Below are 27,617 nucleotides of genomic sequence, written 5' to 3'. Positions count from 1 at the left end.
CCATCTGGCTCAGCTGTGCCAAATTATCCTTCATAAGTGTTCTCTTGTTGACTTGTCAGGCTTTGCCACTCAATTATAAATTCTCCTAGGGGAGATCCCTAACTTATCTATCTTTCCTTTGGCAGTGCCTAGCAAGCAAAGGTTTGGCCGTAAAAGGTGCTCACTAAGTTTTTTTTAAAATTGTTTCATCTGTATACTACCACTAGATGTTTGATGAATGGAGAAATGCACTCATAAAATCTCCAAAGCATGAAATGAAGCAATGAGGAAGAAAGCCTTCCTTCCAGATACTGGATTTAATGTCACTTCCTGAAAGAGGTCTTTACTCAGTGGGTATGCACTTTAATTGTTCCACAGAACTTCTCAGTTTAACTGTGCTTCACTTGTTTTGTATTATTTATTTATTTATTTTTTGTAGAGACTGGGTCTTGCTGTGTTGCCCAAGCTGGTCTTGAACTCCTGGACTCAAGTGATCCTCCCACGTCAGCCTCCCAAGTAGCTGTGACTACGGGCACCCACCACCATGCCCGGCTCTTGTTTATTTTTCAATTGTCTGCCCTTCTGCTAGAAGGTAAATTTCCAGAAGTTGGGGATCTTGCATATCTTGTGTAACACTGTAGTCAATTTGCAGCCCTAGCAAGCCTAGGGCATAGTAGGAACTTAACATTTGTGGAATGAATGAATGGCTGAATGAGTAAGTGGAGCTGAAAGTAGGTTAGAATGGAAGACTCAGATCCAGTGAAGGGAGCAAAGCCACCGGCCAGCTCCTCCTGCCTAGGGCTCTTTTGTCCCCAGAACTAGTCAGCTCCAAGCCTTATCTCCTTCTCCCCCCACCCACTCTCCCATCCCACAGCAATGGTGACAGGGCTTCTGGCTTCAGAGCTTATTAAAATCTCCATAGATAAGTAAATTCTGTTGGGTTGAATTGTGCCCCAGGCTACCAAGATTAATTAGGTGAGCCCAGCGAATGAGTTAACTGAGTTTTTACTTTTCCCTAATTTGAAGTTTTAATCCCCTTCTGTCTCCAGAAGCCTTTAAAAGGAGAACTAGGAAAAAATATCATTAGGGTGTTTCAAGTCCCCACAGTGATTTCCCTTACACCACCATGCTTTGACTACAAGTTCTGCAATTCCTCCTCCACACAAGCAGAAAGGTTTGTTTTTAGGCAGACTGGTGGATGAGAAGACTTCCCCTCCAGCTTCCTAGTCCACGTGATGCCAGAGAGTCGCAGCAGGACTGGGTGAGACCAGGTTCTGGAGACCTTCTGCCTTGTTTACTTAATTTACTGCTTGTGTCAAGACGGTTCTGGGAAAGTTGCTCATGTCACCTCCTAAGATTAAGGGAAAATCTCTGGCTGCCGAAGCTGCTTATCCCTACTGTGGCCACTCCAGGTTACCCACTTGTTCCCAAATCCCAGCTTGCCTTCCTTGGCTAGCTGCTAGGGGCTAGATGGCTCAAGGGATTTCTTTTGTTGATATTGCTGTTGGTGAGATTGCATTTTGCTTTGTTTTTCTCCTAACTCAAAACAGATGGAACAGGGAACTAAAGAATGGTTGATAATCCTAGTCACTTATCTTTGGTAAATTTCAAAGGGTAAGTGGAGGCAAATAAACAATCATTCAGTAAACAAGTAGTTTTTTTTTTTTTTTTTTTTGGAGACAGAGTTGACTCTGTCACCCAGACTGGAGTGCAGTGGTGCCATCTCAGTTCACTGCAACCTCCACCTCCCAGTTCAAACCATCCTCCCAAGTAGGTGGGACTACAGGCACATGCCACCATGCCTGGCTAACTTTTTTTTTTTTTTCTATTTTTGGTAGAGACAGGGTTTTGCCACCTTGCCTAGGCTGGTCTCGAACTCCTGGGCTCAAGCAATCCCCCTGCCTCGGCATCCCAAAGTGCTGGGATTACAGGTATGAGCCACCATGCCCAAACACAAGTACAGTATTTAATGCACATTGAGGAGGGCTTAAAATGATCCATATTAGGCTGGGCATAGTAGCCCATACCTATAATCCCAGAACTTTGGGAGGCCCAGGAAGGTGGATTGCTTGAACTCAGGAGTTCAAGACCAGCCTGGGTAACATGGTGAAACCCTGTCTCTAGAAAAAATTTTAAAATTAGCCTGCTGTGGTGGTACGCACCTGTGGTCTCAGCTACTCAGGAGGCTGAGGTGGCAGGATCTCTTGAGCCTGGGAGGTTGAGGCTGCAGTAAGCTGTGACTGGGACACTGCACTGCACTCCAGGCTAGGCAACAGAGTGACTGTCTGTTAAAAAAAAAAAAAAAAAAAAAAAAGAAGAAGAAGAGAGAAGAGGAGAGAAGAAGAGAGGAGGAGGAGAAGAAGAGGGGAGGAGGAGAAGAAGAGGGGAGGAGGAGAAGAAGAGGGGAGGAGGAGAAGAAGAGGGGAGGAGGAGAAGAAGAGGGGAGGAGGAGAAGAAGAGGGGAGGAGGAGAAGAAGAGGGGAGGAGGAGAAGAAGAGGGGAGGAGGAGAAGAGAGGAGGAGAAGAAGAAGAAAGAAGAGGAAGAGGAAGAAGAAGAAGAAGGAGGAGAAGGAGGAGGAGGGGGAGAGGAGGAGGAGGAGGAGGAGGAGGACATGGCTGTGGGAGAGAGGAATGAGAAGACTTAGAAGAGGTGAGCAGGAGCCAGAACACCGGGGACTCTGTAGGCCATGGTAGGTGGCTTGATGGAATTCCAGGAACAAAGGAGAGTGGCCCAAGGGATGCCAGCAGGAAAGCCTTGCGATCTAATTTGCAATTGCAAAAGATTTCCCTGTCTTCTACATGGAGAATGAATTAGAATGCAGCAAGAGAAGACAGACAGAAACAAGTCAGAGGAGGGATTGGGGTTGACCAGGTGAGAGATGGCAGAGGCTTGGCTAGGGTGATAATAGTGAAGGTAGGGAGATGTGAATGACATCAAGGACACGATTTGAAAGTGGGACTGACAGGGTCTGCTAATAGATTATTAAGAGTAAGAAGGAGAGAGAAATCAAGGATGCTGTCTTTGATTCTGTGGTGAACACATGGATTTCTACTCCCTTCTCCATCCCAAGAGTTTCCAGTCTCCCTGAGTCTTTGGTCAGAAAACCAATTCTCCTGGGCATTGGTCAAAAATTTGTCTCCAGGATTTCAAACCAGCAGATATAGCTCTTCTGCTTCTGCCTGAGACTGTGGACTCCTGAAATCTGTAAGTATTTTGCAAGTTCCCTTACCAGGACCACATTCTTGAGAAGAGTGTTCCTGTGACTCTGGGCCAAAGAAGTGCTGAGAAGGTAGTCCTCTTCAAATCACTCACAGCACTAAACAGGTGAATCAGCCTTGACTGGCATGTGAATTTGTCCCACTGATTGAAAGAGTAGAAATTTATGCTAGTGGTGGGTGCCAACCAACAGTAGATTCAACATAAGAATTCAGAAAGGCAAACCTATGTGCATGTCATTATAAAACAACTGTGACAACAAAAGGCACCAGTCCAATTTAAGACATAAGCTCCTACGGAACAAATTTCCTAATAGGACTTCCTTGTTTGCTCTATGCAAATGTTGAGCCTTATTGCACACTTGACACAAAGACTAGACTTTATGTGAAAATTCACACAAACATTTCAATTGCATAGTGGCTTGAAAACTAAAGGAGAGGTCTGGTGTGTATGTGTGGGGTGAGGGTGTGGCAGTGAACTGGGGCAACAGGCAGACCATACAAAATAGAGGGTAGACTTTACGGTGGCAAATGCCTGATCCTAACTCTTTCTCCCTGCCCCCAGGGTGAAGGATAATACGATCCTTGCCATTCAGCAACTACACTAGAATAAATAGCACTTTTGCTGCCCAGAAATCCATTCTCCCAACAGATGGCATTTCCCAGAAGAACTAAAGCCTAACAAGCCTGAGCTTAAATCCTGGAATTGGCTGGCTCACGATAACTATGAAGGAAGAAAATCCCCTGTTTGGTTTGGCTTTCAGTCTCTCCTAGGCCAGGAATCAACCCTTCATGAACTGAGGAGATGGAAAGATAGAGCCTCTAATGCATACCAGATCGGGCCACAAAACCTTCTCAGCAATGGGCATACATCCTAGGCCTGGCTCTCTATAAATATCCAATGCCTCCTTGGGAAGGAAGCTGGACTGTCTCTCCAGTTCAGGCCCACTTCTTTTTCTGACACTTTCCAGTGCCTTCACTGAAGGGCTGCCATGTAGCCTAAATGCTGGAATACCATGACCTGAAGCCTGTCTCCAAACAGACTCTCAGAGGAAGGGAATGTCCTCTCCTCATCAAATCCAATATATTAAGAAATGGGAGGGAGAAACTAAGTGAAGATGGATGTAGGAAGAAAGGTTATGAAAAAGAGAAGTCAACAGCTGAGTTCAAATCAATTCAGACCCTGTTTGGACAACCAATGGGACTTCAGACACTCACCTGGGAATCTGATGGTGTCTCATTGCTAACCTTACATGACTCACTTTCCAAGTGATGTCCATGGCCTTCACCAACATCTTTTTTTTTTAAGTGTCATTTACTTATGTTTTTGGAACAAAGTGTTACACCTACATCTTCATATTTAATTGAAAAGGTTTATTTTTTTCTAAATCAGAATTGGCCTTTCAGTCAATGGTGTGACACTTTCCCTAAAACTAGTAAGGACAAGAAAAACATTTTTTTTTTTAAGAGACAGTGTTGACAGAAAGACCCTGTCTCAGAAGAAAACAACAACAATAACAACAAACCAGAGACAAGATCTCACTCTGTCGCCCAGGCTAGAGTCCAGCGGTGTGATCACAACTCACTGTAGCCTTGAACTCCCAGACTCAAGCGATCCTCCCTCCTCAGCCTCTTAAGTAGCTGGGACTACAGGTACACATTCCCATGCCCAGCAAATATTTTAATTTTGGCGGGGAGAGATGGGGTCTCAATATGCTGCCCAGGCTGGTCTTGTACTCCTGGGCTCAAGCGATCCTCCCACTGTGGCCTCCCAAAGTGCTGGGATTACAGGCGTGAGCAGCCACAGCACCGGGCAGAAAATTTGTTTTTTAAATTTAATTTTTTTTTTTTTTAGAGACTGCGTCCCATTCTGTCACCCTAGCTGGAGTATAGTGGCACTGTCATATAGTTCACTGCACCGTAGACTACCTAGGCTCAAGAGATCCTCCCACCTCAGCCTCAAAAATGCTGAGGGGCGTGAGTCTCCACTCCCAGCTACAACAGAAAATTCTAATAGGCTGGAGCCCCACAGCATTCTGATAACATTGTATGCACATAACAGGTGTAATCTGAGTCAGGCTGTTGGATCTAATCTCGTGCCTGGAGAGCAGATATCTAGAAATCATGTCTTAGATTTGAATTTCACCTTTGCAATTGAGTTGTAGGACTTTCTTTTCCTTGTTTTATTTATTTTTTGTTTTCTTTGAGTTGTAAGACTTCTGACAGGTCACCCCTTCTTTTTATTGCCCACTCACATAGATGAATTTAGAACAACCAGTTCAAAAATAGGTACGATGGCCAGGTGCAGTGGCTCACACCTGTAATCCCAGCACTTTGGGAGGCTGAAGCGAATGGATCACTTGAGGTCACGAGTTCGAGACCAGCCTGCCAACATGGTGAAACATCATCTCTACTAAAAATACTAAAATTAGCCAGGTGTGGTGATATGCACCTGTAATCCCAGCTACTCGGGAGGCTGAGGCACAAGAACCGCTAGAACCCGGGTGGCAGGGGCTGCAGTGAGCTGAGATTGCACCACTGCACTCCAACCTGGTGACAGAGACTCCATCTCAAAAAAAAAGGTATGACAGGGGAGGCAACAACAACAAATAAATAGATACAATTCTAGTTACCTAACACTGCATCATTCTGTGAGTGTCTTAAGGATTGCAGATGGGGGTTTGTGTAAATCACTTGCATTTGAATAAAACAGATATGCACATATGAAAAATTCACTTAGCAATAAGCAAAGATTTAATCTCTGCTACAATTTTGAACAATATCCTGACAGTTCACAAATCTTAAAAATTCACTGGTACATCTTGGTGGTCTGTTTTTCTGAGTCTTTCGGATCATTCGGTCTTGCACAAGCAGCAGCTGCAATCAACAGGGAGGGAGATTCTGCAATGGGAAACCACATTGCTCATGCTGGGCAAACAGACCTGTCATTTCTAGAGACCTGGAATGATCCTGCCTGCCTGTCTGCCTGCGAGGCAGGGAGGAAAGCAGCATTCATCTATTCAATAGCCTGGTGGATAAAACAACCCCATTGCCAGTTGTGGTGGCTCACGCCTGTAATCCCAGCACTTTGGGAGGCAGAGGTGGGCAGATCACCTGAGGTCAGGAGTTCGAGACCAGCCTGGCCAACATGTTGAAACCCCCGTCTCTACTAAGAATACAAAAATTAGCTGGGCATCGTGGTGGGTGCCTGTAATCCCAGCTACTCGGGAGGCTGAGGCAGGAGAATTGCTTGAACCCAGGAGACAGAGGTTGCAGTGAGCCGACACGGTGCCACTGCACTCCAGCCTGGGCAACAGAATGAGACTCTGTCTCAAAACAAACTAACAAACAAACAAACAAAACAGAAAAACCATTGAAGTGGAGGTTTGGAGGACTTAGAGACTTAACTATCCTTTAAATTACAACTGAGAAGTTAAATTGGGTGTGTTTTTAGAGAAATTTGACTTTCTCAGAAGGAAAGTGAAAAATATAAAATCCAGAGAGAAATACAAAGTATAGTCAGATCAGTAATTCTTAGCTTTTTTTTTTTTTTTGCAGTCTGTCCTAAGGTGACATTTTGTGTGTTCTTATTTGTTTATTGTTTATCATTTAGTTCTCTCACTAGAATGTAAGTGCCATGAGGGTAGGAACATGTGTATTTTATTTCCATATTTCCATTACATTATCTGGCCCTAGTAGAGTGCCTTCCATAAAATAAGCATTCAAAAAAAAATTGTTGAATGAATGAATAATGAATGAATGATTCAGACTTTTTCAAGTCCTAGACCCCTTTTTAAAAAATCAGTGGAAGTGGCCAGGCACGGTGGCTCATGCCTGTTATCCCAGCACTTTGGGAGTCCAAGGCAGGTGGATCACCTGAGGTCAGCAGTTCAAGGCCAGCCTGACCAACATGGTGAAACCCCCGTCTCTATTACAAATACAAAAATTAGCTGGGCATGATGGCAGGCACCTGTAATTCCAGCTACTCGAGAGACTGAGGCAGGATAATCGCTTGAACCCAGGAGGTGGAGGTTGCAGTGAGCTGAGATTGTGCCACTGTACTCCAACCTGGGCGACAGAGGGAGACTCCATCTCAAAAAAAAAAAAATCAGTGGAAGTTATGATTCTTACCTTACCCCCAAAATACATATATTCAAAAATATAAAATATGTTATTATATTACATAATTTATACATATATAATTACAATATACATTATTACATTTTATATCTATCTCTAATTGAATCTTCTCATGCAAAGGTCCCAGTTTGCAAAAGACATTCCTGCTTCACCAATGGTATGTGGTATCCCTAAAAAGCACTTAAACAAAAGCTCTGCTGTCATTCTCCTTGGGAGAAATCCTTTTTTTTTTTTTGGTAGCGACTGGGTTTCCCTCTGTTGCCCAGGCTTGTCTCAAACTCCTGGCTTCAAGCAATCCCCCAGCCTTGACTTACCAAAATAGGATTACAGGCATGAGACACCACGCCCAGCCCAGAGGGCAATTCTGAAGAGGCTTAAGACTGGGACTCTTGGGTCTTCTGACTCCCAGGATAAAACATCTGACATTGGCTCTTAGAGACATATGAAAGGGCCTGGGTCACTTCCGGACATGTGACCAGTAAAAGGAGCCCTTCAGTGAAAGGGAAGAGAAAAAAACTCTAGATTTGGGACTCAGAAAACTTGAGTTCTAACTCAGCTCTTGTGCTGTACTGGCTGTAGAACCACAGCTAGGTAACGGACTTCTCTGAGCCTCAGAATGAAGGGGTCTGGCCTAGGCCCAGCATTCCATAATACAGTATCATAACTTGTAAACCAGGCAAATGAAGGAGCAACAGAGCTTCAGATGAAACAGGATGTTGCTATGTAGTTAAAATGTCCATTTTATAGCAGTGCTCCCTTGCTATGAGAAGAGAGCATGACTTATGCTGAAGCACAAGAAACTTTAAGTAAGATAACAAAAAGGACTCTCAATAATATAAGGACTGACTGTGAGACACAGTCAGACATGTGGGTGCTTGCAGAATATCCCTCAGAAGGTGTAGTGGGATGATGGCCAACATTCATCTCTCAGATGATCTGTTCTAGTATTCGCTGGAAAAAGATCCTCAAGTCCAGTTGCCTCCAAAATCCACCCATTCTTTGGGTCAGGCATGGTGGCTCACGCCTGTAATCCCAGCATTTTGGAAGGCCAAAGTGGGAGGATCACCTAAGGCCAGGAGTTTGAGACCAGCCTGGGCAACATAGTGTGAGTCCATCTGTGTAAAATATTAAAGCTTTTTAAAAAAATTTTAAATCTGCCCACTCTCTGACCCTAGGAATATCCCTAGGCTTACATTTTCCACAAATAAGATTTTATTTTATTTTTATTATTTGAGATGGCATCTCACTCTGTTGCCCAGGCTGGAGTGCAGTGGTGCAATCTTGGCTCACTGCAACCTCTGCCTCTCGGGTTCAAGTGATTCTCCTGCCTCAGCATCCTCAGTAGCTGGGGTTACAGGTGTGCATCACCACGCCCGGCTAATTCTTGTGTTTTTGGTAGAGATGGGGTTTCACCATGTTGGCCAGGCTGGTCTCGAACTCCTGACCTCAAGTGATCCGCCTGCATCAGCCTCCCAAAGTGCTGGGATTACAGGCATAAACCATTGCACCTGGCCACCACAAAGAAGATTTTAAGTGCAAAATTTCTAAATTTATTCTAATGCTTTGGGAAAAAGTATTGATTGTCATGGGGTATTTTCTTCTAGTCAGTTCTTTCACACAAAGAAATCTAGACGAAAGCGACATTGATTGGCCACCTCCCTGGCAGTTCTTTCCATAGGCCATCTTGTTTAATCCTAGAGCAACCCTGAAGGGCACTTATTTCCTACCAATTTTACAGATAAGAAAACTGAGACTCAGACAAGTAAAGTCACTTTCTATAGAGAAACTAGGAAATGGGGCCAGAATTTAACTCCAGGTCTTTCTGGAGTGGAAGCTCTTTCCACACACCTGGTTGCCACCAGGGAGGAGCTAAGTGGTGTTTAGGCAGCCAAGGAGTTTCTGGGCCTCAGGTGGTGCTGTGAACCATGCACAGTTCACTCACTCTGCTACCCGCAGGCCAGTGTGCACTGCAGATGCTGAGTCTGGAGCCTTCTCCACTCCTTTCCTGAGTTACTATCTCTGAGAGTTTACCTTACAATGAACTTTTAGACCCCAGCACATAATCAGAATTAAAACAGAGGTCAAGGTGGGGCGCGGTGGCTCATGCCTGTAATCCCAGCACTTTGGGAGGCAGAGGGGGGCAGATCACCTGAGGTCAGGAGTTCGAGACCAGCCTGGCCAACATGGTAAAACCCCATCTCTACTAAAAACTCAAAAATTAGCCAGGCATGGTGGCACACACCTGTAGCCCCAGCTACTCGGGACGCTGAGGCAGAATCGCTTGAACCCAGGAGGTGGAGGTGGCAGTGAGCCAAGATCACGCCACTGTACTCCAGCCTGGGCGACAGAGCAAGACTCAGTTTAAAAAACAAAACAAAAAAAAGAAATTAATAATAAATAAAATAAAACAGAGGTCAAGAGATAAATGACTTTCTGGAGACAGGTAAGAATTACAGGTAATGGGAGAAATCCAAGGCTTTCTATCCTGGGAAAAGAAAGTCCCAGGGAGAAGGGAAAGGGGAAAAGCTGAGGGATAGGGAAGCAGTCTATGCTGGGATTCAAAGATACTCATTGGTTCTGTTTTTTTTTTGTTCTTTTATTTTTTATTTTTTATTTTTATTTTTTGAGATGGAGTTTCACTCTTGTCACCCAGGCTGGAGTGCAGTGGCATGATCTCAGGTCACTGCAACCTCCACCTCTCAGGTTCAAGTGATTCTCCTGCCTCAGCCTCCCAAGCAGCTGGGATTACAGGCACCTACCACCACGCCCGGCTTATTTTTGTATTTTTAGTAGAGACAGGGTTTCACCATGTTGGCCAGGCTGATCGCGAACTCCTGACCTCGGGTGATCCGCCCACCCCAGCCTCCCAAAGCGCTGGGATTACAGGCATGAGCCGCTGCATCCGGTCACTACTCTTTGGTTCTTACAGTGGCAAGGGTTCTCCACCACCCCCAGCCCCATCACGATGGCCTTTCTTTGCCTGACTTACATCTCCTCATTCTTCAAGAGGCATTCATCTCAAAAGGCATCTTTTCCAGACATCCTCCTGTTAGGACCAGGGCCCTTCTCTGGGATCCTATAGGAGCCAGTACACATCTTAACATTTACCAGATTATAATAAAATCATGTTAATGAATCTCTCTGCCTCAGTGGACCATCCTGAGGATAACTCTCTTTTATTCATGTCTGCACCCCTGGCACCTGGTACAGTACCTGACAACTAAGAGGGGTTCAAGCAATGTTTATCGAATACTCAAGATACAGAAGCTCTGAGAGAAATGGGGACCTCAGGACAATGGGAGAAGGGAGACCTGGAAATGAGATCTGTGGAGAGTGGGTACTACTCTGTCAGGACCTGTTCCAATGCCTGGTGGATGTTGCACAGTCCAGCTGGATGGTGCAAAGCTTCTAACACTGCTGGGAGTGGTTCCACTTCAAACAATTCTAGTTCAGAAATTTCTTCTGGAGTTGGGCCAAAATGCAAGCCCCACTAACTTTTACATGTAGACTCTCACCTAGGATCCCTTTTGTATAGATACTACAGGTCCTGTATAGAAATGTCCTAGCTGGAGAGCTGTACCCTATTTCTAGGCATCTGGTTTAGCACCTTGTGATGCTAAAGAGGCAGAATGAGGTCAAGTTTGTGTTAGAGGCTTTCTGAGCTGTCATTACAGAGCTGCTCATAGTCCCAGCCTGCATCCTGCTCTGTGTGACCTACAGAATACCAGGTCACCCTGAGCCATAGCTTCTTCCTCTGTGAATGGTGATGCTGACATTTTCTTCCTGACCGTGTCGTGTGAGGATGAAAAGTGAGGATGTAAGTAAGGCCTTGCCTGGCCTTGGTCAAATCTCAGTGAAAGGTATCTATTGAATTATTATTGAAATATTATTATTGATATGGCTTGAATCTGTGTTCCCACCCAAATCTCATGTTCAATTGTAATCCCCAATGGTGGAGACGGGTCCTGGTGGGAGGTGATTGGGACATGGGGGCAGTATTTCATGAATGGTTTAGCACCATCCCCTTGGAGCTGTTCTCGTGATAGTGAGTGAGTTATCTTGCAATCTGGTTGTTTAGAGGTGTGTGGCATCCCTGGCCTACTCTCCCTTCCTCCTGCTCTGGTCATGTAATACATGCCTGCTTTCCCTTTGCCTTCCGCCATGATTGTAAGTTTCCTGAGGCCTCCCCAGAAGCAGCCTCTACACTTCCTGTAGAGCCAGCAGAACCCTAAGCCAACTAAACCTCTTTTCTTTATAAATTACCCAGTCTCAGGTTTTTTTTTTTTTTTTGAGACAGAGTATTGCTCTGTCACCCACGCTGGAGTGCAATGGCATGATCTTGGCTCACTGCAACCTCCACTTCCCGGGTTCAAGCAATTCTCCTGCCTCAGCCTCCAGAGTAGTTGGGATTACAGGCGCCCGCCACCACACCCAGCTAATTTTTGTATTTTCAGTAGAGATGGGGTTTTGCCATGTTGGTCAGGCTGGTCTCAAACTCCTGACCTCAGGTGATCCACCCACCTCAGCCTCCCAAAGTGCTGGGATTACAGGTGTGAGCCACCGCGTCTGGCCCAGTCTCAAGTATTTCTTTATAGCTATTCGAGAACAGACTAATACAATTATTATTCTAATAACAAGACTCAGCAACTCATTTAATAAATTCAACAGCTACTTTAGATAAAATTCTTCATGAGCAGAAATATTCCTTTGCTTAAGCCCCTACTTAACTTATATTAACAGATTTTTGCAAGATGGTGCCCAGGATTAAGAACATAGTTTGGGCCAGGTACAGTGGCTCACACCTGTAATACCAGCACTTTGGCAGGCCGAGGCAGTGGATCACCTGAGGTCAGGAGTTCAAGAACAGCCTGGTCAACATGGTGAAACTCCATCTCTACTGAAAATACAAAAATTAGCCAGGCGTGGTGGTGCATGCCTGTAATCCTAGCTACTCGGAAGGCTGAGGCACGAGAATCACTTGAACCTGGGAGGCAGAGGTTTCAGTGAGCCAAGATTGCACCACTGCACTCCAGCCTGGGCGACAGAACGAGACTCCATCTCAAAAAAAAAAAAAGGAACACAGTTCAACAATTATTTAGCCCACTCTCAGAGACAAATCCTATATGCTAGACTCTAGTAATATAGAGATAAAAGTAGCTCATAGTCCAGCAGGGGGAACAGTCACAGAAACAAATATTAAAATTGTTGATTAGTGCTCACTTCAGCAGCACATATACTAAAAGTGGAACTCTACAGAGAAGATTAGCATAGCCCCTTCACCAGGATGGCACACCAATTCGTGAAGAGTTCTTTTTCTTTTTTTTTAAAGAGACAGTCTCGCTCTGTTGTTCAGGCTGGAATGCAGCATCACAATCATAGTTCACTGTAAACTCATCATTCCATATTTTTTTAAAGATTTTTTTAAAAATTGTTGCTCATCAAGGACAGGTGGATCACTCATAAATAGTGCTGGGACAATGGAGGACCCAGCAACATATTGCACACAAGTAGAAATACTAGTCAGATTAAAGACTTAAATACAGCCGGGTGCGGTGGCTCACGCCTGTAATTCCAGCACTTTGGGTGGCCGAGGTGGGTGGATTACCTGAGGTCAGGAATTCAAAACCAGCCTGGCCAACATGGTGAAACCCCACCTTTACTAAAAATACAAAAAAATTAGCTGGGTGTGGTGGCGGGAGCCTGTAATCACAGCTACTCAGGAGGTTGAGGCAGGAGAATCACTTGAACCTGGGAGGCGGAGGTTGCAATGAGCCAAGATCACGCCACCGCACTCCAGCCTGGGCGACAAAAGTAAGACTCCGTCTCAAAAAAAAAAAAAAAAGACCTAAAAACAAAAACAAAAAAAATCATAATGAAATAAGAGAACACGTCTATATTCAGAGTAGGGAAGAATTTTTTTTTTTTTTTTTTTTTTTTTTGAGATAGAGTCTCACTCTATCACCCAGGCTGGAGTGCAGTGGCGTGATCTTGGCTTACTATCGCTTCTGCCTCCCAGATGCAATCGATTATCATGCCTCAGCCTCCTGAGTAGCTGGGATTACAGGCGTGCGCCACTACGCCCAGCTAATTTTTTTGTGTTTTTAGTAGAGACAGGGTTTCACTATGTTGGCCAGGCTGGTCTTTAACTCCTGGCCTCAAGTGATCTGCCCACCTTGGCCTCCCAAAGTGCTGGGATTACAGGGCATGAGCCACCATGCCCGGCCAAGTTTCTTAAACAAGACACAAAAGTACTAACTATAAAGGAAAACATTTGCTTGAGGCCAGGAGTTCAAGACCAACCTGGGCAATGTAGGAGGACCCCGTATCTACAAAACATAAAAAATTAGCTGGGCGTGGTGATGCGCACCTGTGGTCCCAGTACTCAGGAGGCTGAGGTGGGAGGATTGTTTGAACCTGGGAGCTGAAGGCTGGAGTGAGCTGATATCGTGCCCCTGGATTCCAGGCTAGGCAACAAAGCCAGAGCCCGTCTCAAAATAAATACATAGATAATAAAGGAAAACACTGATTAATTTGACTATCCTTAATTGAAGAAAATGTTTTTATCAAAAGATCCCGTAAAGAAAGTGAAATGGCTCCTTCCCGACCTGGTGGGGCAGGAGGCGCCATCGTGGGAGTCAACATCCACCACAGCAAAGACAGAAAGGCTGGGCGCAGGGAGCCCAAGAGCTGGACATCTGCCTAGGGCTGTTGGTCAAGCTGTCCACCTTCAGCCAGGTTATACTGAAGAGGCTTTTTGTGAATCGCAACAACCGGCCACCTCTGATCCTGATCAGAAAATGAAGCTTCCAGGCCCGGAAAACAAAACGGCTGTGGTTTCAGGCCCACAGCTGCGGTTGTGCGGGTTCAGGAGATGCCCAGAGTAAAGCCTCCCACTGCGTGTGAGCGGCCAGGGCCCAGCCGCATTCCCACGGCAAGATCCGCACCTTTGAGCCGCTGGCCCTGGACACCCGCAAGGGCTGTGGCACCATCCTGCTTTTTGGCCCTTGAAAGGGCCCATAGGGACATTGGCATTTACCCCGGGAACCCCATACAGCCACACCAAATCCTACGTGGGTTCCAAGGGCCGAAATTTTCAGTGTGCCAGGACCCCATGGGCCAGCCACACTATAAAAACGAACCCTGATCCTACTCTCTTATTAAAAACATTTTGGATGCTGTATTAGTCCGTTTTCCCCCTGCTAATAAAGACATACCCGGGACTGGGCAATTTACAAAAGAAAGAGGTTTATTGGACTTACAGTTCCACGTGGCTGGGGGGGCCTCACCATCATGGTGGAAGATAGAAGACATATCTCACGTGGCAGTAGACAAGAGAAGAGAGTTTGTGCAGGGAAACTCCCCTTTTTAAAACCATCAGATCGGCCGGGCGCGGTGGCTCACGCCTGTAATCCCAGCACTTTGGGAGGCCAAGGCGGGCGGATCACGAGGTCAGGAGATAGAGACCATCCTGGCTAACATGGTGAAACCCCGTCTCTACTAAAAATACAAAAAAATTAGCCGGGCGAGGTGGCGGGCGCCTGTAGTCCCAGCTACGCGGGAGGCTGAGGCAGGAGAATGGCGTGAACCCCGGGGGGCGGAGCCTGCAGTGAGCTGCGATCACGCCACTGCACTCCAGCCTGGGTGAAAGAGCGAGACTCCGTCTCAAAAAAAATAAAAAAAATAAAATAAAATAAATAAATAAATAAATAAATAAAACCATCAGATCTTGTGAGATTTATTCACTATCACAAGAACAGCACGGGAAAGACCCGCCCCCATGATTCAATTATCTCCCACCAGGTCCCTCCCACAACATGTGGGAATTCAAGATGAGAGTTGGGTGAGGACACAGCCAAACCGTATCAGATGCTGAAAGAAAGAAAAAAAAGAAAAAAGAAAAGAAAGTGAAAAGGCTAGACACAAACTGGGAGAAGATACTTGCCACACACATAACCAATGAAGTAGTAGAATCTGGAATACACAAAGGGCTCAGAACAAAAAAGAAAGACACTGAGGGATGAGACTGAAGGGTTTACAGAAGGCCCTAGATGAATAGGTTCCCACTAGAGAGTCATCAGCCATGGAACACAGCAACACTGTGGCCTACAAAGGGACTAAATTTAGCAATTTGGTCTCATTCATTGTGAATACAGATGTCAGATAAGATAGAGGATGACCAGGAAATTTGAATATCAAACAAATAATAATTTTTTTTTTAGTTTTAAGTATGTCCCATGTAATATTTTGGACATAGTTATGCTAAAAATATTTGAGACGCACAAACTAAAAAATTATTTGTTGTCTATCTGAAATTTGACTGTACTGGGTAATCTGTATTTTTATTTGCTAAGCCCGGCAACCCTAATTATGAACTTTTTGTTACTTTCAAAGAAAATGTCTTTTGGCTTGTAAGTCAAAACCAATTATACAGCACATAAAAAGAACCATTTTATAATAGTAAGACTTTCTGGCAAATGGCAGAGCAGAATAATATCAGAAAAGTTGGAGGTACAGGAGCTTGGAATGGTGGTGTGCACCTATAGTTCCAGCTACTGGGGAGGCTGAGGCAGGAGGAGTTGAACCCAGGAGTTCAAGACCAGCCAGGGCAATAGACAGAGACCCCCATCTCAAAAAAAATTAAAAAAAAAGGTTGAGGTGTGAAACCAGTCAAACTTTAGTTTGAACCCCAGCTCTGCCACTTGCTAAGTCGAGAGTAACTTACTCACCTTTTTACGTGTTGCTCTCTTTATAAATAGAGTGCCTACCTTCATGGGGCTATTGTAGTAAATGAGGTAAGATGTCTTGTAAGTGCTTGGCATGGTGCCAGGCACAACATGGTGCGCTCTTGATAGTATTAATCACTCTTATCCATGCACTGGGGTTTCTTAAAACTAAACACTAGAATAGACAGATAGCATCTTGTTGACCAAGAATGCATCCTCATTTCTGGGATATTTGAGACAAAGTCAGAGGCAGAGTCTCCCCACCCCTGTTCCCTCCCATCCCTCACTGCTCCAGATTCCCTTATTGCTCAAGAGCTAGAAGGCATAAAAGGGACAAGATGACCTCCAAGATCCTCCCAACCCTAGGATTTGATGGTCCTTATTTTTGAGTAACATTAGGTTCCCGATGGCAGTCACTCTTAGTGGCTATGACTGAGAGAGGTGTCAAATTATATTCTACTGTGTGAGTTCAGTTATGGGGATTACTCTGAGGCTGTAAAACATGTATTTATAGTTCTGCTCAGGAAAATACAGTGTCCTATTCTTTCTAACTCTTATTCATAGCTCAAATTATCGCTGAGGATCCAGAGAAAACAACACACATAATTAGTTGCGGGCCTGGCCAAGATCTCAGAGACTCCAAGAGCAACACACTCTTTAACATACAGAACTCTCTCTAGATATCCTTTTCCTTTTTCTTTTTTCTTCCTGCCCTCCCTATCACTCTACCCCTATATGCTACATGAAAGATTATTTTTGTTGATGTAGTCACAGGTCCAACTAACAGGCAATTACCGTCAACACACATTAATTTTAAGAATGTGAGGCCAGGTGTGGTGGCTCACACCTCTAATCCCAGCACTTTGGGAAGCCAAGGGGGGTGTATCACTTGAGCCCAGGAGTTCAAGACCAGCTTCGGCAACATGGCTAAACTCCACTCTACAAAAATTATCCAGGTATGGTGGCACACACCTGTAGTCCCAGCTACTCGGGAGGCTGAGGCTCAAGACTCGCTTGAGCCTGGGAGGCAAAGGTTGCAGTGAGCCGAGAACACATCACTGCCCTCCAGCCTGGGCAACAGAGCAAGTCTCTGTCTCAAAAACAAAAACAAACAAACAAAAAGAATGTGATTGACAAATAATGATGATATTGCCAATCAGGGGGAAAAAAAGTTTACATAACAAAAAAAAGTCTGTCACCAGAATAAGAAAAAAAGTATCCAGAACAGACATTACCACACTCTGCATCAGTGGCTCCACAGCATCAAATGATCTGAAACTCCTTGAAGGAGGAACTAGATGGGTAGGTGTTGGTGCAGCTGCAGGCCCTGAATTACATGGTGGTCATCCTTTAGAAGACAATTTTTCACAGCATAGCAGAGAGACCCAGAATTTAAACTCAGCCATCACTCAGGAGGAGTAAAGAAGTGACAGAATTGAGAGTTGGAGCTACACAGGGGCTTCCAATGATGTCAGCATCTGGTGGGTTTTTACCAGGGGGGTTATTGCACACCTTGCTCAGTTTCACTCTTCCTCCATTATAGGAGCCTCAGACATTTCCAAACTAATTTGGTTGAGTGCTCAGAAAAGCATCAAGCCGGCCGGGCACCGTGGCACACACCTATAATCCCAGCAGTTTGGGAGGCCAAGGTGGGTGCATCGCCTGAGATCAGGAGTTCAAGACCAGCCTGGCCAACATGGTGAAACCCCATCTCTACTAAAATACAAGAAAATTAGCCAGGCATGGTGGTGCGTGCCTGTAATCCCAGCTACTCTGGAGGCTGAGGCAGGAGAATTGCCGGAACCCAGGAGGCAGAGGTTACAGTGAGCTGAGATCACGCCATTGCACTCCAGCCTGGGCAACAAGAGCGAAACTCCTTCTCAAAAAATAAAAAGAAAGAAGAGCTCTCTCTCTCTCTCTCTCTCTCTCTCTCTTTCTTTCTTTCTTTCTTCCTTCCTTTTCCCTCTGTGGCCCAGCCTGCATGTAATCTACTCGGCCCCCTGCTGCCCCGCACCGCAGACTGCCTGGGACTGCCAGCGCTCGCCAGCCTGCTTTTCCTACTTTGGCTGCAGGCGCGGATTCGCCATGTTGGCCACGCTGCTCTCCGGCTCCTGACCCCGAGTGCTCTGCCCGCCTCGGCCTCCCGACCTGCTGGGACTGTAGGCGGAGTCTCGCTCACTCCGTGCTCCGTGTGGCCCGGGCTGGAGTGCGGTGGCATGGTCTTGGCTCGCGGCAGCCTCCGCCTCCCAGCCGCCTGCCTTGGCCTACCAGGGTGGTGGGATTGCAGCCCCTGCCCGGCCGCCGCCCCGTCTGGGAGGTGAGGAGCGCCTCTGCCCGGCCACCCATCGTCTGGGAGGTGAGGAGCGCCTCTGCCCGGCCACCGCATCTGGGAGGTGAGGAGCGACTCTGCCCGGCCGCCCCATCGGGGAAGAAGTGAGGAGCGCCTCTGCCCGGCCGCCCCGTCTGGGAGGTGAGGAGCGCCTCTGCCTGGCCGCCCCGTCCGGGAAGAAGTGAGGAGCGCCTCTGCCCGGCCGCCCCGTCTGGGAGGTGAGGAGCGCCTCTGCCCGGCCGCCCCGTCCGGGAAGAAGTGAGGAGCGCCTCTGCCCGGCCGCCCCGTCCGGGAAGAAGTGAGGAGCGCCTCTGCCCGGCCGCCCCGTTGGGAAGAAGTGAGGAGCGCCTCTGCCCGGCCACCCATCGTCTGGGAAGTGAGGAGCGCCTCTGCCCGGCCACCCATCGTCTGGGAAGTGAGGAGCGCCTCTGCCCGGCCACCCATCGTCTGGGAAGTGAGGAGCGCCTCTGCCCGGCCACCCATCGTCTGGGAAGTGAGGAGTGCCTCTGCCCGGCCACCCATCGTCTGGGAAGTGAGGAGCGCCTCTGCCCGGCCACCCATCGTCTGGGAAGTGAGGAGTGCCTCTGCCCGGCCACCCATCGTCTGGGAAGTGAGGAGCGCCTCTGCCCGGCCGCCTCGTCTGGGAATTGAGGAGCGCCTCTGCCCGGCTACCCATCGTCTGGGAAGTGAGGAGCGCCTCTGCCCGGCCGACCTGTCTGGGAAGTGAGAAGCGCCTCTGCCCGGCCACCCATCGTCTGGGAAGTGAGGGGCGCCTCTGCCCGGTCGCCCCGTCTGGGAAGTGAGGAGCGCCTCTGCCCAGCCACCCATCGTCTGGGAAGTGAGGAGCACCTCTGCCCGGCCGCCCCGTCTGGGAAGTGAGGAGCGCCTCTGCCCGGCCACCCATCGTCTGGGAAGTGAGGGGCGCCTCTGCCCGGCCACCCATCGTCTGGGAAGTGAGGAGCGCCTCTGCCCGGCCGCCCCGTCTGGGAAGAAGTGAGGAGCGTCTCTGCCTGGCCGCCCCATCTGGGAAGAAGTGAGGAGCGTCTCTGCCTGGCCGCCCGGGCTGGGAAGTGAGGAGCGCCTCTGCCCGGCCGCCCCGTCTGGGATGTGGGGAGCGCCTCTGCCCGACCGCCCCGTCTGGGAGGTATGCCACGGAGGCCAGAAGCAATCTGGGGGCTGGACGTGGTGGCCCACGCCTGTGGTCCCGGCACTCTAGGGGGCCGAGGCGGGTTGATCACTTCGGGCTAGGAGTTTGAGACCAGTCTGGCCAACATGGCGAAACATATGAAAAATACAACAGACAAACCAACCAACCAACTCAGTGACAACAAAACAGGTCTATCCTGGAGTCATACTCTAATTTTTTCTATTTTCCTCCCTTTCTGATCCTTTATCCCACTTTCTTTTTCTTCCTCTTCCTTCTCCTTCTTCGTCAAATAGAGGATTGAGTTATTATCACTGATCCATATAAAGTCCCTCTCTCATTTATTTTGATTCCCACTCCCCATTTCTATTCCCCGTCTTCCCATGTGCAACCTTCCTAATATGTTTGATACGCATCTTTTTGTTTGTATGTATTTTTAGAAAATGTTTATTGTTTCTGTGTGCAAAAAAAAAAAAAAAGAAAGAAGAAAAGCATCAAGCCTGTTTTGGGATAGATAAGCAGCCTTTCTTTGCAGGCTGAAGTCATCTCATTCTTACTCAGCCAGTCAGCCCACAAATATAAGCAAGCTCACCAGATCCTCAGCACACCAGAAGATACTCCAGCTTTACAGCACACCAGAAGATAACCCAGCTTAATGGTTCCAAATAATGTCATGTCAAGTCATGCTGCAGAGACCCCGTCAGAGCTCCAGCAGAACTCATGAAATTACATAACAAATAATGCTCTCCCTTCCAGCCTGGAGTGGCAGAAAGAGGTGGAGCTGCGATTAAGAGTCCTGTGCAAGAGCTTAACTTTGGGCCTCCACCTTCTTATAAGAGGTGAGCAGGATAATCCCTGAGGTCCCTCATTGTTTGGACATTCTATGGCATGCACGGTGTCGTGGAAAAGAAAGCTTTCTCTTCACTCCCAGATGCAGATTCTGATGGCTGTCTCAAATATGGTAATATTTTGTTATCGTTTCCTTTTTCTTTGGGAGAAAAGAAGGAAGGACAGAGAGAGAAAAGCCTTTAGAAATCAACAAAATTAAAACCATAAAACACAAAGCCATACTTTTTAGAGTTGCTCAGCTGCTAGGGCAGTAATAAAGCAGCTCCTCTGCAATGCAAGAGGCTGTAGAAGAGGCATTCTAAGGCCAGGCACGGTGGTTCACGCCTGTAATCCCAGCATTTTGGGAGGCCGAGGTAGGCGGATTACAAGGTCAGGACTTGGAGACCAGCCTGGGCAATATGGTGAAACCTTGTGTCTACTAAAAATACAAAAATTAGCCAGGCATGGTGGCACATGCCTGTAGCCCCAGCTACTCAGGAGGCTGAGGCAGAAGAATCGCCTGAACCCGGGAGGCAGAGGTTGCAGTGAGCCGAGATTGCACCACTGCACTCCAGCCTGGGTAACAGAGTAAGACTCTGCCTCAAAAAAAAATAAAAATAAAAAAAGAGGCATTCTATCCCATGGCCATGACTCTGACCTCACCTGGTTATCAAATCCAACTTGTATATTCAAAGTGAAATGCAGGATGCCACTGACAACATGCCCGGAGGCTCAGAGGTCTTCAGTGAGCTAGAAAACAAGACACCACATTCCTCCCTGCCCCTGCCCCAGAAAGATTTCCTGGCTTCTCAGCCTCTGTTTCCTAATCTAAAACCACCTCTGGAGTGTCACTTGGATGATTAATGAAAACGTCATTCATTTACCGAAAATGAGTGTTTTGCTAAAAGAATATAAGATCCTGAAAACTGGTTTTTTTTTTTTTTTTTTTTTTGAGACAGAGTCTCACTCTATCGCCCAGGCTGGAATACAGTGGCAGGATCTCAGCTCACTGCAACCTTCACCTTCTGGGTTCAAGCAATTCTTCTGCCTCAGCTTCCCAAGTAGTTGGGCTTACCGATGTGCGCCACCGCCCCCAGCTGATTTTTGTATTTTTAGTAGAGATGGTGTTTCACCATGTTGGCCAGGCTGGTCTTGAACTCTTGACCTCAGGGGATCCACCTGCCTTGGCCTCCCAAAGTGCTGGGATTACCAGCGTGAGCCACTATGCTCGGCTGAAAAGTATTTAAGAAAAGGCAGGTCAGGAGATCGAGACCATCCTGGCTAACACAGTGAAACTCCCTCTCTACTTAAAATACAAAAAAATTAGCCGGGCGTGGTGGCGGGCGCCTGTAGTCCCAGCTACTTGGGAGGCTGAGGCAGGAGAATGGCGTGAACCTGGGAAGCGGAGCTTGCAGTGAGCCGAGATCACGCCACTGCACTCCAGCCTGGGTGACAGTGAGAGACTCCCTCTCAAAAAAAAAAAAAAAAGCAGAACAATCCTTGCCAATTAAGGAATGTTTCAGTGTTTCCCCTCTTCTCACCAACTGTCAGAAGAGAAAAGAAAGTTTCCCTGAGGGGTTTGGGGAGGAATTTCCTTCTTGTTTCCATCACTACAACCAGACAAACTGTCTCCAAACTGCCTGTGATCACTACAGCAATGTTAATTATTACTGGAAAATGAAGAGAAAAATCATTTAGCCCTGGGATCTAGGTGACCATGGGTGCAATATTCAAATCCGCTTCAGTTCAAAAGGATTTCCAGGGGAAAATTCCACTCTGTGCTCCCAAGCCATCACTTTCCTGGCTGCCTATCACTCACCCCCAGAGCTTCCTCCTCCACTCACCCTAACTGCCCAATCAAAGAGCAGCCTCAGATCCCCACCCAGGTAGAGACAACATCCCATGTCACACACCTCAGGGCAGCCTCACATCCGGAAGGGACGAAAACTGGAACGGTCATTCCGGATATTTTCTTTCCTGCCTATCTGGGGACTAAGGCAGTGTGTGTGTGTGTGTGTGTGTGTGTGTGTGTGTATCAGAGTGTTTTTCATGTTTACATGAAGTTTCCATCCAGAACAAAACAAAATTTCTCCCATTAAAGAGAAAAGATCCCTAAAGGCAGTGCTTCTCTAAATATGTGCCTCAGGATATGTTATAAGCAAAAATGCTCTTTGGTTTTATATCAAAAGACAGTTTAGGGCTCACGCCTGTAATCCCAACACTTTGGGAGGCTAAGGCGGTGGATCACTTGAGTCTAGCAGTTCGAGACCAGCCTGGGCAGCATGGCAAGACCCTGTTTCTACAAAAAAAAAAAATCTCAACTACTCAGAGGTTGAGGTGGAAGGATCACCTGAGCCTGGGGAGATTGAGGCTGCAGTGATCTGTGATCGTGCCACTGCACTCCAGCCTGGGTGACAGAGTGAGATCCTGTCTCAAAAAAGAAAGAAAAAAGAAAGAGAAAAAGAGAGAGAGAAAGAGACCGAGGAAGGAAGGAAGGAAGGAAGGGAGGGAGGGAGGGAGGGAGGGAGGGAGGGAGGGAGGAGCTTAACAACATTTTTCTTTCTGAGGGACTCACTCTGTTGCCCGAGCTGAGTGCTGTGGCATGATCATGGTTTACTGAAGCCTCGACTTCCTGGGCTCAAGCAATCTTCTTGCCTCAGCCTCCCAAGTAGCTGGAAGGTGCTCACCAATATGTCTAGCTAATTTTTTATTATTTGTAGAGACAGGGTCTCATTATGTTGCCCAGGATGGAGCTTAACTATCTTAACTGATTTCTGGACTGTGAGACTTTGCAGGTATGTACCGTGAGCCTCCAAGTAATGGATACGGCTTTCGGTGTCACTGAATTTCACTGGACCATGGAACGCTTTCATCTTGCTGTTAATTATGGAACTAAAACTCTTCAGAATATACTCTGGGAAAAGCTGTCTTTGGATGAGGATAAGAATTTCTTCTTTTCCCATTTCCTAATCTCTGATTTATTAATTACTCTTTTGGAAATGTGGAAGCAGGACTTGATTTAGAAACACAGGTCACCACAGCAACTTGAGAATCTGTTGGATGTTCCGTTTGGGAGCCTAAGAATCATTTCCTAAGCTTTTCTTATTCTGGTAGCTGAAGAATAATAGACTTATTTGTCCACCACAGCTTCCTCATCAGAAAAGCAGCCTTTGGGCTGGATGTGGTGGCTCATACCTATAATCTTGACATGTTAGGAGGCCCAGGCAGAAGGACTGCTTGAAGCCAGGAGTTCGAGACCAGTCTGGGCAACATAATGAGGTCTCATCTCTACAAAAAAAAAAAAAAAAAAAAAAGCGAGGGGGTCTAGTCACTGAGCCACAGCCGAGGACTCAGGAGCCTCCCTTTTGAGCCCCCTCGCTTCCTGACGTTCCGTCCCAGCTGCCTTCTCCCACCACCGCTGCCTTCCGCAGGCCGTTTCCACCGAAGAAAAGGAATCGTATCGTAAGTTCGCTATCCAGAACCTCCACTCTTTCAACCCCTTTGCTGATGCAAGTAAGGGTGATGATCTGCTTCCTGCTGGCACTGAGGATTATATCCATATAAGAATTCAACAGAGAAATGGCAGGAAGACCCTTACTACTGTCCAATGGATTGCTGATGATTATGATAAAAAGAAACTAGTGAAGGCATTTAAGAAGTTTGCGTGCAATGGTACTGTAATTGAGCATCCAGAATATGGAGAAGTAATTCAGCCTCAGGGTGACCAACGCAAGAACATATGCCAGTTCCTAGTAGAGCTTGGACTGGCTAAGGACGATCAGCTGAAGGTTCATGGGTTTTACGTGCTTGTGGCTCACTGAAGCTTAAGTGAGGATTTCCTTGCACTGAGTAGAATTTCCATTCTGTGTCTTGTCACAAGTTTGAAAACCTCCACAGCTTGTATAATGTAACCATTTGGGGTCCGCTCTTAACTTGGACTACTGTAACTCCTTCATGCAATAAACTGAAAAGAGCCAAAAAAAAAAAAAAAAAAAGGTGTGGGGGAGCAGTCTTTTATCTCAGAAACCCAAGATCTCCAAGAGGAAAGAGACCTTAGCATTGTCCTGGAGCCCCTTACTTTTTCCAAGTACCTTTGAGACCAACTCATTTGAACTTCCTCCTCTCGGGCGCCTCTCTACAACTTACCAGTGGATATACTTTAATGGTATACAGATGGGGTTTTAATTTTATGCAGTGGCTCTCAAAGTGCAGTTCCCAGACAAGAAGCATCAGCAGCACCTGAAAACTTGTTAGAACTGCCCTACTCCCAGATAATAAGAATCTGAAACTCTGGGAGCAAAGATTGAGCAATCTTGTTTTAAAAAGCCTTCCAGGTGATTCTGTTGCATGTTAAAGCTTGAGAGCCCCTGGCCTTGAGAAATCCTCTTTTACATTTTCATTTATTCATTTTGCAAATATTTGCTGAAGACTGGGGCTAGAGTAGTGTTCAAGACAAACAAGGTCCTTAACCAAAGGAATTAAACACTAAACAAACACCGAAATGAGATTGTTAAAGTTAGGGAGGTAGGCAAAATGAATGAGGGAGGGCAATTTAAATAGAGAAGTCCATGAGAGCTTCTCAGAAGAGGTGACATCTGAGCTGAGACCTGAAGAAGCAGAACGAGCCATCCTTTTAAGGAGCGGGAGAAAAGGCTTTCAGACGGGAAGGACAGCAGCGTCAGAGACCCTGAAATGAGAAAGGGTCGAAGGTATTGGAGGATGAGAGACAGGCCAGAGTAGGAATAAATTAGTCTGGAAGATGCAGATTCCCACACACACCCCATCCAATGAGCTGCTTATTCAGCAGGTTCAAGAATCTGCATTTTCACAAGCTCTTAAGAAATTCTGATGCCCACTGAAGTTTGAAAGCCACTGTCCTGGCCGGGCACAGTGGCTCATGCCTGTAATCCCAGCACTTTGGGAGGCCAAGGCGGGAGGATGGTCTGAGGTCAGAAATTTGAGACCGGCCTGGCCAACATGGTGAAACCCCGTCTTTACAGGAATACGAAAATTAGCTGGGCGTGGTGGCAGATGTCTGTAATCCCAGCTACTCAGGAGGCTGAGACACGAGAATCGTTTGAACCCAGGAGGCAGAGGTTGCAGTGAGCCGAGATAGCTCCACTGCACTCCAGCCTGGGCGACAGAGCGAAACTCAGTCTCAAAAAAAAAAAAGAAAAGAAAAGAAAACCACTGTCCCCCTAAAGTCACGCAGCTATAGAATGTTAGAGCCGAAGACACCGCACAACTAAGAGATATAAAACTGCGGATCAGGCTTCATGCTTAGCAAGTAGAAACCTGATATTATGGCCTCTGTCCAGTGCCCTTGTCACTAAGAAAAGGTGCCCAGAGATCAGCACTGGGCCCAACCTTGCAGATTTCCTCAGTTGGTCAGTCAGTGAAGTTTGCTACTGGGATTCCCTGAGGGAGATTCACTGTGTGTCCACACCACACACGCCTCCAGACATTTGTCAGAGAGAGAACATGCGTGCTAAAGATTGTGATCCCTAGATGACCCCTCTGGTTCCCAAAGAGATCTAGCTGGAGAGCAAAACAGCAAGCAAAGTGGACTATAGCCAACGTGGACCCAAATTTGAACAAGCTGGGGGAGTAGCCTCTGCCTGGACTGTGACATGGGGAGGAGGGTATCACTTCCTGAGTTCCTGCTCAGAGGAGGGGAGGATCCCTATCTCTTGGCAGAGGCTCCATAAATGGCAGTTGAATGTTGAAAGAAGGATTAACAATGGAGTGAAGCAGCTGGGGATGTGGGACTGTGAGAGGTAAAGAGTTTCTCTGTATAGATTGGATCGTCAGGTCCTCAAAGAGAACAGAACACTTAGTCCACCCACCTTTCCACCACACGTGCCCAGCAAGAGCCTTAGCATTGGCCTCTTGTGTGATTTCATGGTCCCTAACACTGTTTTCCAGGTGCTAGGCAGCTGTGCCAATTCTAGGCTCTAATCAAAGAATGAGACAAAGCTGCAGAGAATGAAGGCACTTTTACTTAGATTAAGCTTGCTAACTGTGTTGCACTGTATAATTTTTCAAGCATTTTTGCTTCTATTAGCTCATAATTCTGCCTGGAAAGCTCTTCCCTGTTTGATGGGCTGGTGCTTTCTCAGCTTGCAGAAGGAGGCTTTTATTATTATTATTTTTTTTTTTTTTTTTGAGATGGAGTCTCACTCTGTTGCCCAGGCTGGAGTGCAGTGATACAATCTCGGCTCACTGCCTCCCAGGTCCAAGCGATTATCCTGCCTCAGCCTCCCCGAGCTGGGATTACAGATGCCCACCACCACGCCAGACTAATTTTTGTATTTTTAGTAGAGACAGGGTTTCACCAAGTTGGCCAGGCTGATGATGAACTCCTGACCTCAGGTGATCCGCCCGCCTTGGCATTACAAAGTGCTGGGATTACAGGAGTGAGCCACTGGGCCCAGCCTAAGGAGTCTTTTAAATAATTATCACCTCCTCCAAGTAAATCTGTTTCATCATTCTGCTTATCTCCCTCAGAGCACGCATCATAGTTGGTGGCTATCTTATTTAACCGTTTCCTCGTTGACTATCTCCCCACTCTGGAATGGGGAGGCTCCACAAGGGCAGGGATTACTGCCGTCTTGTTTAGCACCATACCCTACCCACTAAGAAGAGCTGGTTCCATTAATGAATGGAACAAGTAACAATTCAAAAGCAGATGACAGTCAGTCGAGTCCCTGAGGCACAGAGAGAAAGAGTGAGCTGCCTAACCCCTAATGCTAGGTTAGTGGCAGAACCTGTGCTAGAATTTGGGGCCTTCTGGCCCCTAGTCCCATAGTCAGGAGGATGCTGTCCCTGTCCTGGAAGGGAGAGGAGAAACAATCATATACCTGCAGGGGAGGGAAATGAGAGACAGCAAGAGACCAAAATCAGCCTGTCTGTCCTCTCTATAGACAGTGTCCCCAACCCATGGATTTCCTACTGTGTGATGAGAACCTCAAGCCAAGGAGACAGAATTTGTATTCCCATTGAGTTAAAACCTTTGAGCACATCCTCTTACACCAGCACCACTTACTGCCTGAGCCTTGCCAGAGCCCAGAGGTGAAGAATCGGGTCAGTGGGACTGTCTTAGTCTGCTCAGGCTGCTACAACAAAATATGGGATGGGCAGCTTTAATAACAGACATTTATTTCCCACAGTTCTGGAGGTGAGAAGTCCAAGATCAGGGGCCAGCATGGTCAGGTACCGGTGAGGGCTCTCTTTCTGACTTGCAGACAGCTGCCTTGTC

At 46.9% G+C, this 27,617-nt stretch overlaps 1 protein-coding gene and 1 non-coding gene across 2 annotated transcripts; both read left to right on the top strand.

Moving 5' to 3' along the window:
* The first annotated feature begins 12,547 nt into the window (after positions 1–12,547).
* Positions 12,548–12,654, top strand: LOC129459028 (U6 spliceosomal RNA). Its single transcript, XR_008649846.1, has one exon. It is a non-coding gene; the product is annotated as a U6 spliceosomal RNA (small nuclear RNA).
* Positions 12,655–23,754: 11,100 nt separating this feature from the next.
* LOC129458250 (eukaryotic translation initiation factor 1-like) lies at positions 23,755–24,372 on the top strand (the record flags this gene model as incomplete). Its single annotated transcript, XM_055233978.2, has 1 exon — positions 23,755–24,372. A coding segment is annotated over one exon (426 nt), but the record flags the coding sequence as incomplete, so codon positions are not given.
* Positions 24,373–27,617: the final 3,245 nt, after the last annotated feature.

The sequence above is a fragment of the Symphalangus syndactylus genome, chromosome 19 (genome assembly GCF_028878055.3).
Source record: "Symphalangus syndactylus isolate Jambi chromosome 19, NHGRI_mSymSyn1-v2.1_pri, whole genome shotgun sequence".
In the NCBI taxonomy this organism is placed as follows: domain Eukaryota; kingdom Metazoa; phylum Chordata; class Mammalia; order Primates; family Hylobatidae; genus Symphalangus; species Symphalangus syndactylus.
The sequence above is the reverse complement of the archived record's forward strand: the minus strand, read 5'-3'. Positions and strand labels throughout refer to the sequence as shown.